At 31.7% G+C, this 17,843-nt stretch overlaps 1 protein-coding gene across 4 annotated transcripts in view; it reads left to right on the top strand.

Annotated features, from left to right (window-relative positions):
* Positions 1-17,843, top strand: part of mcf2la (mcf.2 cell line derived transforming sequence-like a) — a 131,960-nt gene that overhangs the window by 55,504 nt on the left and 58,613 nt on the right. For all 4 annotated transcript variants that reach the window (XM_056456648.1, XM_056456646.1, XM_056456645.1 and 1 more), the window contains exons 3-4: positions 708-822; positions 6,085-6,175. In XM_056456648.1, coding sequence (XP_056312623.1) covers positions 708-822; positions 6,085-6,175 — 206 coding nt within the window. The remainder of the gene's footprint in view (positions 1-707; positions 823-6,084; positions 6,176-17,843) is intronic.

Below are 17,843 nucleotides of genomic sequence, written 5' to 3'. Positions count from 1 at the left end.
CATGCGCGGACACACACATACACACCTGGACTGTTGTACATAGTGATCTGGTTTCATTTGTAAATGTTTTGTATGTATGTTGGTATTTACTGTGTGGGATCATGGTAATCTAATATATTTGTGGGTGTCCCTTTATCTGTTTGTTTCAGTCTGTTTCTGTTTGTTATACAATTAGCTGGATTACGCATTGTTATTTTTTTATGTAAATTGCCTAAGTAAGGGTGAATGTTACATAGTTCCCAGCCATATTGGCTTAAAAAATAGCAGCTATTCACTTTCTGTCAGTCTTACTACACAATGTAACTACAGAAGAGTCAAACTTTAAATAGAAAAAGTATTAAAACTCTTATCTGATTTTTTTTTTTTTTTGAGATGCTAATGGTCTAATCCGATTCAATGATTTATGCTAAGCTAAGCTAAAAGTGCTTCGGGTAGACACTGAGATCGGCTAAATAGAATCAAGGTAAAACTCAACTCTTTAACAACTTTAGCAGAGTTTTAAAATAAGCCTATTTCTCCCCCATAAAAAGTGGAGTGTTTCTTTAAGATTCTACAAATGCGATTTAATGTATGAGCTTTGCAGATTTTTCTACATGATGCATGCATAAATTTTGCACTGTGACAAAAAGGAAAACATTACCAAGCACCACATGGACGCTTTAAACAGAATTGCTAACAGCTGCGCTTTTCCAAATCTGCATTACCAGGTGGCCGAGGACAGAATGGCAGCCCCATCATTATTTTCCCAGAGTACCCGGCGTTCGGTGAGCTGGAGGAGCAGGAGTTTCACAATGTGCTGACGTACCTGACCAGCATTCCCAGGTGAGACACACAGGAGCTGGAAGGAACACTTCTTACTAGCAAGGATAAAAGCAGGGTTTCCACATTCATTCAACAGATGGAGGAGGTTTAGTTTAAGTTGGTTTTGTTCAGACCTACAGTATGAAAGTCATCGTTTTTAAAGTGTTGCTTTTTCTAAATGTAGACGTGGATTCAGGGTTATATAAAAGTGAAAAATAAATAAGTTAATTTAAATATAGATAATTGATACGGTTAAAGTTACGGTTAAATGAGAATTAATTATGGTTAATATGTTTTTTTTTTTTGTTCTGTTTTGTTTCATTTAGTTGTTTTTCACTTGTTTTGTTTTTTGATCTTTTGTTTTGTTTTTTTGTGTTGTCGTTTTTTTTCCTCTCCTTTTTGTTCTGTTTTGTTGTTTCATTTCAATTCGTTTTGTTGTTTTATTTTATTTTATTTTGTTTTTGTACTATTTTGTTGTCATTTAATTTTTTTATTTTTTGTTGTGTTATTTTGTTGTTTTTGTAGTATTTTGTTTTGTTTTCGTGTGTTGTCGTTGTTTTTTTCTCTCTTTTGTTGTTTTTTTTCATTTTGTTTTTGTTTTATTATTTTAGTTAGTTTTTTTGTTCTATTTTGTTGCCGTAGTTTTTTTCTCTTTTTTCATTTCATTTCGTTTTGTTTTTGTTGTTTTTTATTTTATTTTGTTTTGTTTACATTCTATTGTGATATATATATATATATATCATTATATAGTTAATTGTAACGGTTACCTGAGATAAATGGGAGAGGAGGGAGTCTTAATTATAGATTACATTAATTCACCATTTGTGAGGTTCCCTGATCATTTTTTGAAATATTATTTGTATTAAATCGAAGTATTGAATCAAATTAAGATTTTAAGGCAATCAAAATTGTGCATCACAATCAAATCAGAACAGCCCTTGTTATTTTGTTAACCAAACGCAAAAACCCAGAAATTAAATTACACATTGAGGTCATATTTAAAAGAAATTTTAAATTAATTATTGAATTAAATTATTTGTTTATATACTTTTTCCTTATTTTCAACTTGAAAATTGGACATTTTTTCTGTGGTTTCATATTAAACAAATTAGTAATATTGAACAATAATTAATTTAATTTAATAATTAATTAAAAAAATTTAAATATAACCTCAGTGTTTAATTTAATTTAATTTAATTTAATTTAATTTAATTTAATTTAATTTAATTTAATTTAATTTAATTTAATTTAATTTAATTTAATTTAATTTAATTTAATTTGTGAGGAAAAATCTTAAACGTTCCTTTAGCTAGTTGCCAGGATTTTTTTTTTCTTTCTTATTTTCAACTAGAAATTATTATTTTTTAATTAAATACATCTTTTTAAACTATAAAGACAAACACAAAAATATAAAGCGACATGATAAAATTACTAAAACCTTAACTAAAATTATAATAATAACATGAAAATAATTTAATTATTGATAATAATTAAAACTAAGAATAAATTTAAAATAAAGAATATTTGAAATGTTTTTCCAAAAAAATCACAGTATTATTATTATTATTATTATTATTATTATTATTATTATTATTATTATTATTATTATTACCCAGCTAATGCTAGTATCTTTGAATCCATTATAAACCGTCTCTGTTGCCTTATGGATGAGAAATATAATGTATATTTATTTTAGTTGTTGAATCGCACAGTAGAGGGCGCTCTAATACTTTCATATTGCCACCCATCCTGCTGCTTGCTTCTCAGTGAACATGTGACATGACTGCCTGCTTGTGTGTGTATGTGTTTGACTGCTGCCTCATTAATATTCATCATGCATATTAAATTAAAAGGTGTAATTATGTACATGGTTAACAAGGTGATCCTAATGCCCCTTGTTTTACATTTGCATTCTTAGTTTGTGCATCATCTGAATGCATGATATTCTCAGGGAAATACATTATTGTTGACTTTGCGGATGATAATTTGTATGTATATCATTCATTTTTTTATATTAATCACTGTGAATGTCCACTGGTGCATTGGTCTGTTGGCTGATCCTATGAAATCCTCTTTAATTCAACAACCCTAGTTAATATTCTAATGAAAGAGGGATTCTGGCCCTTTGCTTTCCATCACTCTTCTTTTTTGCCCATTATTCCCAGGAGAAACGGAGAGAGAGAGGGGGGTGATTGAGTAATTAGATGGATTTTTTTTTCATGCTGAAAATGCTTGATGGGGTTTTAATTTACTTCTGATTTGGTAAATGAAAGGAGTTCAGCAGCAAATATACAGCAGCTCAATGAATAAATAGGTGAATGTCAAGAAAGCCCTCAAGACAACGCCCCAGTTATATTTTAATACAAAGGATATATAAGAATATGGGTTGAATTTTAAAATGCAAAAAAAAATCATTATAAATATTATAATATTATAAAATATTCATATAAAATTTGTTGTTGTTGTTTCTTTTTGTTTTGTTTTAGTTTTGTTTTGTTGTCATTATTGTTTTTCCTCTTTATTTGTTCTGTTTGGTTTCATTACGTTTTGTTTTGTAGTTTTTTTCGTTTTGTTTTGTTTCTGTTCTATTGTGTTGTCCTTATTTTTTCCTCTTTGTGTTTTGTTTTGTTTCATTTCAGTTTGTTTTTGTTGTTTTTCATTTGTTCTATTTTGTTGTAATTGTTGGTTTTTGCTCTTTTTTTGTTCTGTTTCATTTTGTTTTGTTTTTGTAGTTTTATTTTTTTCATTTTCTTTATTTAAATTCTTTAATTTACTTTAAAATTGAATTTATTTTATGATTTATCTTAAAGATTTAAAGATAAATAAATTATAAACTTATTTTATTTTTTAAGATCCCAAATTCATCTCTTAGCAAGGCTGTGAATTTTTCTGTGGTTTCTGATTTTAAAAATCTTTATTATTTTATTTTATTTTATTTTATTTTATTTTATTTTATTTTATTTTATTTTATTTTATTTTATTTTATTTTATTTTATTTTATTTTATTTTTAATTTAATTTGGATAAATTTTTTATTTAATTTAATTTCGATTAATTTAATTTAAATTAAATTAAGTTTAATTTAATTTAGATTAATTGAAATAAATTTAATGTAATTTAGTTAAATTAAATTTAATTACATTTAAATTAATTTCATTTAATTTAATTTCATTTAATTTAGTTAAATTATATTAAATTTAATTTAATTTCGATTAATTTAATTTAAATTAATTTAATGAATTAATTTTAAGATCTCATTGTTTTTTTTAACAAGGCTTTGAATTTCTCTGTTGTTTCTGACTTTAAAAAATCTGTAATATTTTCTTTTCTTTTCTTTTCTTTTGATAATTCAATAATTGTGTTGCAAGTATAACCTCATTGATTCATTTTTAATTCTATTTTGTTATTTTCAACTTGATAATTTGTTTTAAATTAACTCAAAATTATTTTTGTTTTTGTTTTTAGCTATTTTCATTTTTGTTTTGTTTCATTTGATTTGAATTCATCTAGTTTTCATCAAATTCATCTGTTAGCAAGACATGGCTGTGAGTTACGTTGTGGTTTCTGATTTAAACAAATATGTAAAATATCATTTTAAAAAATTTAAAAATGTAACTTAATTTTGATTATTAACTGAATTTAATTTAAGATCTCATTGTTCTAGTAAGCAAATCATACACCTGAATTGTACAGTATTTAAATTTATTTTGTATTTTTTTTTTATTATTTTTTATGACCTCTAAATTGTATTACATTATTAAAAATACACCAATAAAACATCTATAAAATTTAATTACATTTAATTGCGTTATTGTTTAAATTTACAGTCAAATCCAAATATATTGCAGGTTTTAAATGTATAAACAAAATTTGTATGGAGACTGAAAATGCTCATTTGCTACATTAAAAATACCATCATCCCAAATGTTTGCTCAAATCATTCAGCTATGTGGAAAAAAGGCCAAAAACGTCAACTTTTAACACAATAACACCACAAAACTATAATTAAAAACATTAATAGACTAAACACCAATATGACCATAAATCATGTGCAATGAAGCCCCCCCCGGATGACTGTAAAGCCCCCTTTGAATGCAATCCCATAATTACAATAATGATCACAGTCAGATTTCTGATGGCCATTCATCATTACTGATGGACATTCAAGGTCGTTAGTCAGTATGTGTCAGTGCAGATCTACACCAGGGGCTTTTTCTCAGCTGATAAGCCCCCTGAATTGCTCTCCTTTCCTCCATTTACCCCTCCCAAATGAAAGAAGCACAGAACAAACACTCCAGAAAAAAAAAAATCAGCCTGAGGGGGAAAAAGGGAGGTGAGCTTGAGTGTGAAAATTTGGTGGGATCACTAATGCGAGCCAGAAAACACACACACACACACACAAACACACAATCTGTATGTCAACGTAATGGCGGCAGATTTGATACATGAGTATCTGCAGTGCCAGTTTCCAGTGGGCGGGGCTCTCATTATCAATCAGCACCAAACCCCGCCCACACTCCACATTAGCAGTTCCAGCATCAGTCAGTCAGCGCTCTTCTGAATCTGATTGGTTGTGAGGGAGCACCTGATGCTGTTTCATTGGCTGCTGTAAAAGGGGGAGGGAGAGTGTTTTTGCTCTCCCAGCTCTCCTACAGTGGCACTCATTCAAATGGAACCATAAACAGAGCGGCTGAAAGCAAAGGTGCACTGGAGGGAAGAAAGAAACGGAGGGAAAAAGCATCTGTGAAATCTGCTGAAGGACACTTGGAGTTTAAGCATCAGGGGTGGATTTTGCACATCAAGATCATTCCTGGAGTGTATAATTGGATTTTTTTGGGTCATTGAAAAGAAAAAAGCTGCTTGAACCTGCTGGTGCGGGGAGTTGCTGCCGTTCTCCATGGTGATGGACATGGCAACCCAGCTCAGCATCTCTGCGCTACATTGCCACGGTTGTGTTCGGGTCTAATGCATTTCAATGTATGTGTGTCAGTTTGCTTTTGCATGCATTTTGCGTTCATGATGGGTTGCAGCATGCAAATGTACAGTCTAAAGACAAAACATGGGTTGTTTTAAGACAATTTCGGGTTAAATATGGACAAGCACGGTTGATGGGTTAAAATTTGATCATGACACTTGATCATATTTACATTTTGTACATGTTTACAAGTGTGAATTCATTTGTGTGCAATGTTTATCATCGGTATGTCAGTGTTTGCTTGTTTTTATTGTGTTTTTTATAAGTGTGTGTGGTGGTGATGATGGTGTGTGTTTTTTTTTTTTTTAGTCTCAGCTCGACGGGGATCGGCTTCATCCTGGTCATTGACCGCCGGCAAGACAGATGGGCATCAGTGAAGGGGACACTGCTGCGGATCGCGGTGAGTCCTCCATGTGTTTGTGTGTGAAAGAGAGAGAGATGGGATGTGCATACAGTTAAATGTGTGTGTTGTGAACATCAATCGAGAACATGAATGTGTTTGATTTAAAGGGACAGTTCATTGTTGGAAAGTTTGTTTATTATTTACAATACAATACAATACTAATCTTTATTGTCAGACTCACACTCTTTCAAAAGTTTGGGGTCAGTAGCATTTTGTTTAATAATTATTTTTTAGGGGGTTTTAATAGTGTACAGGAAATAGTTGGGAGCAGAGAGAGGGAAAGGGTCAGCAAAGGACCTCGAGCCAGGAATCAAACTCAGGTCACCGTGAGCATCATGGTGCTATATGTCAGCACACTTAACCACTAGCCTTCGGCACAGATCTGTCAGTATGAGTTTTAAATGCTTTAAAATAAGCTTATCCTGCTCACCAAGGCTGCATTTATTTCATCAAAAATACAGTACAAATTGTCAAATTGTAAAATGATATTGCACTATAAAATAACTGTTCAAAAGTAGTTTATCATTTAATTTAATCGTTTATTCCAGTGATTTTAAAGATGAATTTTTAGCTTCATTACTCCAGTCCTCAGTCACATGATCCTTCAGAAATCACTCTAATATTAATTATTATTATCATTATAATAGTAATGATAATAATAATAATAGTTATTATTATTATTATTATTATTATTATTATTATTATTATTAATGGCTATAGTAATAAAAGCAAAAATGACTGGAGTAACAATTTCATTTGAAACCGCATACAAATACAAAGCAGTTATTTAAAATTTTAATAAATATTTAATAACTTTTTTACATTTAATAAATGCGACCTTGATAAAAAGAATATATTTTTTTAAAAAACATGAAAAACTTCAAACGTTTGACTGGTAGTGTACATATGATATTTTTCTTGTGTAACAGCATGTCAAATACTCCTTATAAAGGGACAAAAACAAGCATACTGTATGTACCTAAAAAAACATATGTACATACACTGACCTTATTCAGCTCCAAGACATCCTGATGTACAAATGAATATATATATATATATATATATATATATATATATATATATATATATATATATATATATATATATATATATATATATAAGCATTATAGATAAAAGTAACACATATTAGGCCGTACGACATTACAGAAAAATATATAAATACAAATATCCAAAAGTTACAGCAGTAAAAAAAAATTATAATAAAAAAGGAAGAAATAAAGAAAAACATAAACATGCATTTTTTCTTATTATATTCATTCATAACTAAGCCAGCGGCAGGGAAAATAGGTCAGCTATAGTCTTTATTTTTATTAAAAAAAAAAAAAATTATCTTTTTTTTTTTTTTTTTTTTCATTTTTAAAATGTGAGAGGTAGAGTTGCCAAATAGTGTCAAATGTTTCAGTATAACCGGAACTGTATATCTAATCTTTTCTACAGCACCTTCCCTTTAAGATATTTCCAAACTGCAATAATATTTTTATCCTCAGTATTTTTGTTTTGTTTTTCAATACAGATATCTAAACCTTCTTTAATCGAAATACATTGTTAATTTGATATTAAAAAATAAAAAAATTAAAAATAAAACTTAAAAATGTGAATTTATTAAAACTCATTCCCAACATGAAAAGATTTTTTTTTCTTCACAATATTACATTTATATTCCCACACTTCAGATTGCTCTTCTCTGAATTGTACATTTGTAATGTACATTTCGACTTTGTGCATCAAAAATTCTGAAGAAAAAATGCAAGATATCATTTTAGAATTACAAGAAATAATGTAGAATTGCAGGAAGTTTATACCTCACTGTTCAGTTTTTTTTTTTTGTTTTTTTTTTTTGTGAGTTTAAGTCGTTAATGCTGAGAAAAACAAGTATTGACACAAAATGGCTTGATATTAACTGCTATGATATTGCTATAAGATCAATTTGCAATTATGTTTTGTTTTTTCCAGCACTTTAGTTCCAAAGTTTCCACTATAAACATCTAAACATTCTTAAAACAAGATACATGAAATTGTAAATCAAAATGACATTAGATTTTGTCTTATTTGATGAAAAAAATACAAAAACAACATGATCTTAAACTCAAATAATTGTTTTAAAAAAATCTCCCAAATGAGTGAGAATTAAAAAAAAATAAAAATTATTTAATTTAATTTTCAAGTAACTGCATAACAAAACAGTATAAAGGAAGGAACCCTTTTATTTCCATCTCCATATCAAAGAGGAAATATGTGTGTGTGTGAAAATCTCTCTGTGTGTTGTTGTTGTTTCCATGCTTGATGTATGAAGAATAGGATCTGACAGTCAGGTGCCTTGGGCTCAGTGTGTGGATTAGTCCGAATTTCACTGTTCTTCCGTTTCGGAGGACATCTAAACAAGGCCCTCGAATCTTTTCATAGAAACTCTAAATATTTAATCCAACACAGAGGCGTCTAGCGCACCAAAGCACCGCACGTTGCAGTCATCCATACAGTAAACACAGCAAGCGCTGTTTCATGAGCAGCTAAAACAGCTGTAATCGCTTTGTGTTCTTGTCATCAGCTGCTTTTGTGTGATCATCAATGAGAATGTTTTTGAGATGTTTATACATGCCAATAACTCACAAAAATCAGTTCATTGAAGCAACCCGCTGTCCCAGTTTGCAATGCTATTCAGTCACTAAGACATTAATCTAGACATTATTAATAAATCACTTTGTTTCATGGTAGTTATGTCAAAACATAAGAATTTGCCTATCTACAGTAGCTATTTAATTGATGTCAGTTATCATATTTAATAAATCTTTAAAAAACTGAATAAGAGTATTGGAGCAGGTCAGTGGGAATCTTCATATAGCTTATTATCAGCATTAAAAATTCATAAAAACATCCGTTGTATAATTGGTAACACTTTACAAGGATGTTTGCTGCTTGTTCAAACTAAACTTGAAATGAGCTGAAACAACACAATTTTTGCATTTCTTTTGGCACAACCTAATTATTTTATGTTCAATCCATTTACAGTTGTTAAAACAATTAGGTTAACTTAATCGATTTGGGTTGGGACAGCATGAAGTAATTGTGTGGAACAGTAGTTCATGTACTCTCAAAAAAATAACTCATTGGATGAACTCAATTTAAATGAGGGCAGGATTTCCATCCAATAAATTTGTTAAGCACCAACTAATAAAAAAGCTATTTAAACAATTAAATGCAATTGAGTTGGTCCAACGTGATTTTATCAAATAAAAGTTTAAATGCATTTGTATTTTTATTTCACTTAAACTCAAAGGTCTGATAATATTATGCATGTCTATCATGTGTCGCATGTTTCAAAGTCTCTTCGTTTTGAAGTTGATTGATTGAGACTGATCTCAGAACTCATTTTAGGACAGTTATTGCTCACTGTGCAAAGCAACAAACTGCATTTTTGCTAATTAAGCTGCCAACACCCAAAGCATTAGTGCTGTGCTAATCTCAAATCTCAAAGCATTACATGAAAATCTATTAAATCTCCGAACTAAAGTGAAGATTAAACTCTAACAAGTCTTTTTATTAACTTTAAAGACATGAGAACACAGTTTATTGTCAACATTTCCCTCTCTTAATTCAATCCCACGCAAAGCATGCTGGGAACTACAAATCCCCTAACCAGGAAGTTGGTCCAGCACAAATCCTTTATGTTGTCCCAACACAAGATGCATAAAGGTGCAGTAAGTGATCTGCCTAAATGCGAACCGGTTAGCATAATATGTTTAAAACACAATCCCTCCCCTGCTGCCATGCCTCCTTATAGCATGAATGCGCTCATTAAAGATGACAGAGACCCACTAGATCATGTCATTCGCCATTTAGAACACTTTATAATACTTTATTACTACAATTCTGAATGAAAAACTGTATTATGTCTAGCATGTTTTCAGTTGTGTAGTTAGCAACAAAACTTGTCATAATATGTAATGTTTTATTCATGCACCGATGTGATGTGAAGATAAAAGCACCTTCAGCTCAGTAAAGCAGGCTAGGCGGAATAGCACCATTTACTTATGTTTTGTTGTTAAACTAAATAAAAATCGACATTATCGATGCTGTAAAAGGCCCTTATGAAATTCAAATACTCACATTAATCTTTCAGCAGAAGATTTCAGTGGCTAAACAACACTGCTGTGCATATAACCCATTCGTAGCCACAACTAAATCTACATCAGCTTTGCGTGACTAAAATAGTTTTAAAACAGAACATTAACTGTCTAAGTGAAATCCTTCATCCATGATATCGTCCTTCCTCCAGCGTGCAAAAGTAACTCCAATATTTAATTCAGGATTTAAAAAGGTTTTGATTCAGCATTTGTTTTTACTGCTGTCACTCATGTCCACATGACCAAAGCGTGCATGCGGTGAATCTGCATGAACAGAGGTGCGCAGTTGTACAAATCTACATTTGTTGACAGATAGTTTGAGCTACTTATCAGAATTATAGGAATTGTCGACCTGCTAATTTTTAATTGGATGGACATTTTTTAGTCTTATGCCTTACCCAGAATATTAAAATACATATAAATACATTTCGATCATTTACTTTATTCATTACTATTGGAATGTGAAGAGACTTTCAACAAGCACAACAAAAATGTTGAAGACAATCACCTACTGCACCTTTAAGTTAACCTTATGGTTTACAAATTTAAGTGGACTGAACATAAAACAAATAAATTGGCCAAAGGAATTACAAGAATTGAGTTTTCCAGCTCATTTTAAACAGGTAGTTTGAACAAGCAGCAGTAATCATTTTTTGTCTATTTATTCATATTTGTTAATGTCCGTTAATTGTTAGTTCATATTAACTCGCAGCTCATTAACTAATATTAACTAGCATGAATTTGGATTTTTAATAATGCATTAGAAAATGTTGAACTATGACTAACAAATGCTGTACATGTACTGTTCATTATTAGTTCATGTTAGCAAATATGTTAACTAGCATTAACTAGTGAAACCTTATTGTAAAGTGTGACCATATTTATTTCGTTGCTACTAGATGTCTGCTAATAGCTGCTCTTTTTCACCCAACATTCTTCAGAATATCTTAATTTGGGTCCCACAGAAGAAAAAAATCTTGAGTGTGAGCAAACAAAGAGGAAAGTTGTATTTTTGGGTGAACTGTCCCTTTAACAGTACACATGTAAACACTCACACTGCTGTTATTCTCTTGTAAACATGTCAACACTTACCAGCATTAGCATTTATTTGATTCTACATTGATCCAATAGTCTCCTCTGTATTTGCTCTCTTTTTTGTTTGTATGCTATGCTATGCTAACAGAGACTTAGCACTCACTGCACAGCGTGTTGTTGCTCTTCTGGTGATTTGACTTGCTTGCCTCATTTGTAAGTCGCTTTATATAAAATCATCTGCGGAGGGAATCAATGTCAGTGTGAAAATGCCGATGTAAGCTGTCAACAAGCCTGGTGCGTTGAGTGTGTGTGTATGCTGGTCAGTAGAGGAGAGGTTACTGGGCTAATCAGATTAACACTGGTTAATTAGGTCAGTGCTTGCTAACGCTGCTGGAGTCAATTGGGGGCTTGAGATTACAAGCTAACTTGCTTTAACAAACGTGGGAATTTTAAATGCTATATATAAATTATAAATGCTTATTTATTTAGTTTATTTGATTTTGTTTTTAGATTGTCTGCATCTCAGTACAGTCACATGTTTTGTTCTGTTTTTGTTGTACTTTTAAAGTGGTTTTATTGATGTAACTTACGGGTGTTATAGGGCTAGTGTAATGTAGCAGTCAGAAACAATTGATAGCAAAATGTGTGCAAGTATTTTGTGAGAATTGCCGGTTTTATTGTGCTTGTGGTTGAAACTTGAGGACTAAGGCATGAATGTATGATGCAATGAAGTGTCTCTTTTACTGATACACTGTAAAAATGTAGGCTTTCACACAATTCATGTCGTCCCAACACAAATTATAGTTAAACTAACAAATTTAAGGGGATTAAAAGTAATTAAGTTGTTCCAAAAAAGTCTCAAGAATTGTTTCTTCAGCACATTTTAACTGAGAATTTGAGCAAGCAACAAAATCTTTTTGTTGTTTTTGTTGTACGATTCATTTATGGGTGGCATAGTGGCTCAGTGGTTAGCACTGTCGCCTCACAGCAAGAAGGTTGCTGGTTTGAGTCCTGACTGGGCCAGTTGGCATTTCTGTGTGAAGTTTGCATGTTCTCCCCTTATTGGTGTGGGTTTCCTCTCGGTGCTCCTGTTTGTTCCACAGTCCAAAGACATGCTCTAACTGAACTGAATTAACTAAATTGGCCGTGGTGTATGAGTGTGTATGGGTGTTTCCCAGTACTGGGTTGTGGCTGGAAGGGCATCCGCTGCGTAAAACATATGCTGGAATAGTTGGCGGTTCATTCCGCTGTGGCGACCTCTGAAATAGAGACTAATCCAAAGGAAAATGATTAATTTATTTACTGCTAAGTCTGATGTTGTTTCACTAGAATATTTATAGCATTAACAATTATATTGTTTAATACATCTCAAAATATGCCAGATTCTGTTCCAAAAATGAATATGCTTTAAGATACTACAATAAGTTTTTTATATATATTAAGAAATGTTACAAATATAATTGAAATTGTTCTTTAATTCAATTCTAATTAAACAGTTGATTCATATTTTTATCCGTTTGTTAGAGAGCAGTCTGAAAAGTTTAAATACAATTTAGTATGAACACTATTTTTGTTTACTAAATCATTTTAATAAATACAAATGTGCTGTTTTTACATGCGTATTCCAGTGAATAAAGGTGCAACATTACTTTACCAACATTTTATTATTCACATGTTTAGTATTCGCAAGCAAAAGCTGTGTCCAGTTGTAAAAATTGCCAGTGCAATTGTAGGTAAACCACAAAGACAACTAAATGAAATCTATTTAATGAAGATTAAACAGAAAGGACATCTCAGTATTGAAGACTGTTCCCTTCCCTTAAATATAAAATATCAGCTTTTGCCATCAAACACACATTTTAGGCAACCTCAAGCAAAGAAAAATCAAATGTGCCTTGTGGGTTTTAAGTGTGAATAGGGTTAATTGAGTTTTAATTGTGATTTACGTGATGTTATTCAAAGTATATGTGTTGCCTGTTTTCTGTGATATGTGTGAGGTGAATGCTGATGTGGTTGTGTACTCAAGCCAAAGATAAATTTTCACTTGTGGACAATAAAGTATGTTTCTTTTCTGATTTCTTTTAGCATGTTTGAAACAATAAAGAAGAATTTTCTTGAATGTAATATGTTTATAAATCTATTTTAATTCAACATGGCCATAAAAAGGTTTGTTAGCAAGACCTATTGGAACTGATCACTTTGCAGAAGTTTGTGTCTATTTGTTGTTGTTTTTTTGTCCATGTAATGGCAGATTTGTATCTGATATTGAGAAATACGAGAGCTGGTTTAATCTAAAGCTGCTTTAGGAGAGTAAATGAATTATTCACTATTTTCGAGTGAGTCTGTACAGTAGTCCTCATTTAATAATGCAATTAGTGCAAGTAAAGACAAGCAATCACTTAATAATTAATCGTGTCATTAAACAGTCTGTAGACACTCGTTGTAACTTGATGACTGAATGTTAAAGTTCTCAAATCAGACAGTTAATGAAAGTCGAACCTGATGATAAAGAGGTTTATTCTGCCTCCCTACAAACCTACTTTTGTTAAGAAAAATGTACGATTACATTGAAGCATATGAGCCATTCTGTTTCATATCCATAATGCATTGTTGCTGCAGTGGTTTGCTAGTAATGAAGTAACAGGATTATTATTCATTCTTTGCCTCATGTTCTTCTCGATTTCTCTTCATTTCATGTTCAACCTTCTTGTCATTTGCTCTCTAGATTGCATGACGGTAACTGTTATAGTGTCCTGGGTAAAACATTGAATTATCACATGGAGTATTTTATTATATATAAAGTATTTAGGAAAACAGGCTCAATGGACATACGTTCTTTAGCCCATTGTTACACATACGTTTTTACTGGTGTTTAGAGGTAAAACGAACACTAAGGGGCAGTATGACACCAACATCTTTTGTTCCTTTTCACACTAATGATATTTACAGGGATATATTATCAATAAATAAAGGATTATTTTGTGCAGTTCTGTGCATGGGACTAAATAAATAGCACAAAACAACTTAACAGTGTCTATAATTTTTATTTGAATACATTTACACACTTTTAAACACTTCTGGTGTGGTTAGTTTGCAGTTTATACAGTGTTGTACTTGATGTAGAATGCTCGGGTTTAAGTCTTGTGAAGGCAGATTTCATTAAAGAGCTCAAATCAATGTAAAATTCGAATCACAGTATACTTCTCACTTACATCTGCTTTTGACAACACTATTTGTTGGATTTAGGGAAGAGTTTAGTTCAGTGGTTCGCTTGGTGATCTGTATGACATCTAAAGGATGTGTATCTGAAACGTACAACAAAACTTACCCTAAGTAACGTATTTTAGATTTGCATTATTATTATTATTATTATTATTATTATTATTATTATTATCATTATTATTATTATTATTATTATTATTATTATTATTATTATTATCATTCACAAAAATGAAGACAGCTCATTCTAGTGGATTTGTCATCTGAAACGTGCAACCAAATGTACCTGGAGCAATGTATTTTACATTTTAGAAAAATGTGGGCCGAGGCACATATTTCCAATGAGCCTGACTTGCTTTGTACCATGCAATGACTGAAAGTTCAGTATTTGAACTTTTATTTTTACTACTAATGTGCAGTTTTTTAGGTACCATTAAAGGTGAAATAATTGCTAATTTTCATACGATGATAAAATTTGCCATTTTACTGTAGATTAAAAAGGTTTTGTTGTTGTATACTTTATTGTATTGTAGCCATGGGCCGGTATAAATTTCTGGAGGTATGATGACCTTGAATAAAAATATCACGGTATCCTGATATTGTGATCACTGCTCTAAAGTAAGTTCTTTTTAAATGTCTGAGTATAAAAAAACAACAAATTGAACACACTGTATTTTATTTTAGAACAATTTAAAATATTTTGGAGCGGTAAACATGTCAGGCAAAATAATTAAAATAACTCATTGACTTCTGCTGTGTTCATTAGTTTCAAAACCCACAGATTTCTTTACAACACATAAAAAACACATTGAAACACATTATTTAGGAAATAAAGGTACGCGAGCTGTTACTGGGGTGCTACCTTTTCAAAAGGTACACATTTGTTCCTAAACGGTCCATATTAATACTTCAAGGGTACATACTAGTAACTAAAAAGTACAAAAGTGTTCCTCTTAAAAAAATGTTGGTACCAATATATACATTTGAGGTACCAATGTGCACCCTTTAAGTAAAAATGTGTACCTTTTAAAAAGGTACCACCCAGTGACCGCTTGCATACCTTTATTTGTGAGAGTGTATAGCAGATAATGTTAGCGATTTAAAAACCATGACATTTCCAAACCACGGTAAACCTTGCAATCGGTTATCGCCCCATGCCCATTATATTGTGAACTCATAAGGTAGCATTTCAGCATATCCATGTACAATAAAGAATAAAAAAGGTATCAAAAAGAAAACACAAACACATGTAAAAGACATCACATTTCAGTTTGTTTTTCAGCTAAAAAAACACAATAAATGGATCAAAAGTTATTTAAAAGTAAAAAATATTGAGGAAAAAGGAATTCCCCAAGTATTAAACAGTACAACTGTTTTTGACATTGATTTTAATATTAAGAAATGCTTTGTGAACACCATATCAGCATATTAGAACAATCATGTAACACTAAATATTGACAAAGAGTTTTCTTAGTCCTTTATTGGGCGAAGAATCATATATGGTAACTTCATTGACACCGATTCCAATATGAAACTCATAAAAGTTCAGAATTCTTGTAATAACCCCGAGTAACACTCCAGGGCTTTTCCAATGAGTATTTCAATGAGTGCCCTATAAAGGGTTAAAGGGAGCTTCAGTAGTCTCTCTCTCCCTCCCCTTTTTCTTTCTTCTCATTCAGTCTCTCGCTGTCTTTCTCTCCTCACACACGCTGGCACACACACACATAATCTACTGCTTTCTTTCTCCAACCTCCGTCACAGCACATATGGCTGATTGGTAATGCTTATCAGCAGTGCAGCTGGTGTGGAACTGCCAGAGGAGATTTTCCTACACGTGCCTGAAATCAATACAAAATACCAATTCCTAATAACATCACGCATAATAACTACTACTAAAATGAAAGCCATTGTGTGTTGTGGTCCTCATACTGTAGGTCATCATAGTCTGCAAAATGGCTTGTTTCCTAAATCAATAACATTTAAGATGTGCAGATTTTTCCTTGTCCAATTGGTTATTGATGCGCTTCGTTTGTATCATAATTGCAAGTGCGTTCATCAACTTCTGTGCACACTCTCATTATTGTTTCTGCTGTTAGAAATGATACTATTAATTGATTTGCATTTAGATTTGCGCATTTAACAACACGCACCATTGAACAAAGAGGAGGTCTGACGGAACTAGTCCCCAGTATATGCCCCAATCTAATTCACTTTAGGAAATTTTAATGTGTGCTAATATATGCTAATGTATGATAATTAGGCACAGATAAACATCTTCCCCAATGTAGCTAAATTGAAATATTGCGCTATCCTTGTAGTATTTGCAATGGATGACCGATGAACCTCCCCCAGCACATTAAAATATTAGTTTTTCATTTTTTTATAATGTAAAGTGCATCTCGTGGTTATCATTTGGCATATTTCCTATCCCAAAACGTATATTTTATGAATGCAGTTTTCACTAAGGGGGGATCATCTAATTATTTCCGAAGAGACTCATAAATAAATTGAGACACTTAACAGCTGACGAGTCAAGAGAATAAGGGTTTAATAAGCTCCTCCTCCTCATTTCAGACCAAGCAGCTGGAGTTTTAGGTCTTTTTATTATGGTGCTGTTTTTATCACTGCTAAACATTTCCTTTCTTTGACCTGAACGCGTGGATGTCCATCTCCCTTCTCTCGAGGGAGGTTGTTAAGAGGCTTGTGTTTTAAAAGACAGGAGAACGTCTGCTCAATGACATCTGCAGCAAAAGACCACCAAAAAATTTCCATTTTTAGCCTTCGGGTAGAGTATTGGATCTGGCTTATTATTGGAATTTACATGGAGGACATGTAGATCGGGTTTTATTTTGATTGATAATAATGGTTAAATCTGTACATAAAGCATTTCACTGCAAACTTTTTTGAAGCAATGCCTTTAAAAGAGCCATCACAATGAGTTTTTAAAGGGGACCTATTATGTCCCTGTTTACAAGGTGTAAAATACGTCTCTGATGTCTCTAGAGTGTGTATGTGAGGTTTCAGCTCAAAATATCTCACAAATAATGTTTTATAACTGTTTGAAACTGACCATTTTAGGCTTTGATTCGTATTTTGGCATTTTGGTGACTGTCACTTTAAATTCTAATGAGATTATGCTCTTTTTAAAAGTGGGCGGAGTTACAAATGCTTGTGTGTCTGCATAGTGGCAGATTCAAAAACAAGACCAAAGTTCTATGCTAGGGGGGCAGATCATCACTGAGTGGGGCTTTCTCCTCTGATGACCCGTA

Source organism: Danio aesculapii, chromosome 1, assembly GCF_903798145.1.
Source record: "Danio aesculapii chromosome 1, fDanAes4.1, whole genome shotgun sequence".
NCBI classification, from domain to species: Eukaryota; Metazoa; Chordata; class Actinopteri; order Cypriniformes; family Danionidae; genus Danio; species Danio aesculapii.
The sequence above is the reverse complement of the archived record's forward strand: the minus strand, read 5'-3'. Positions and strand labels throughout refer to the sequence as shown.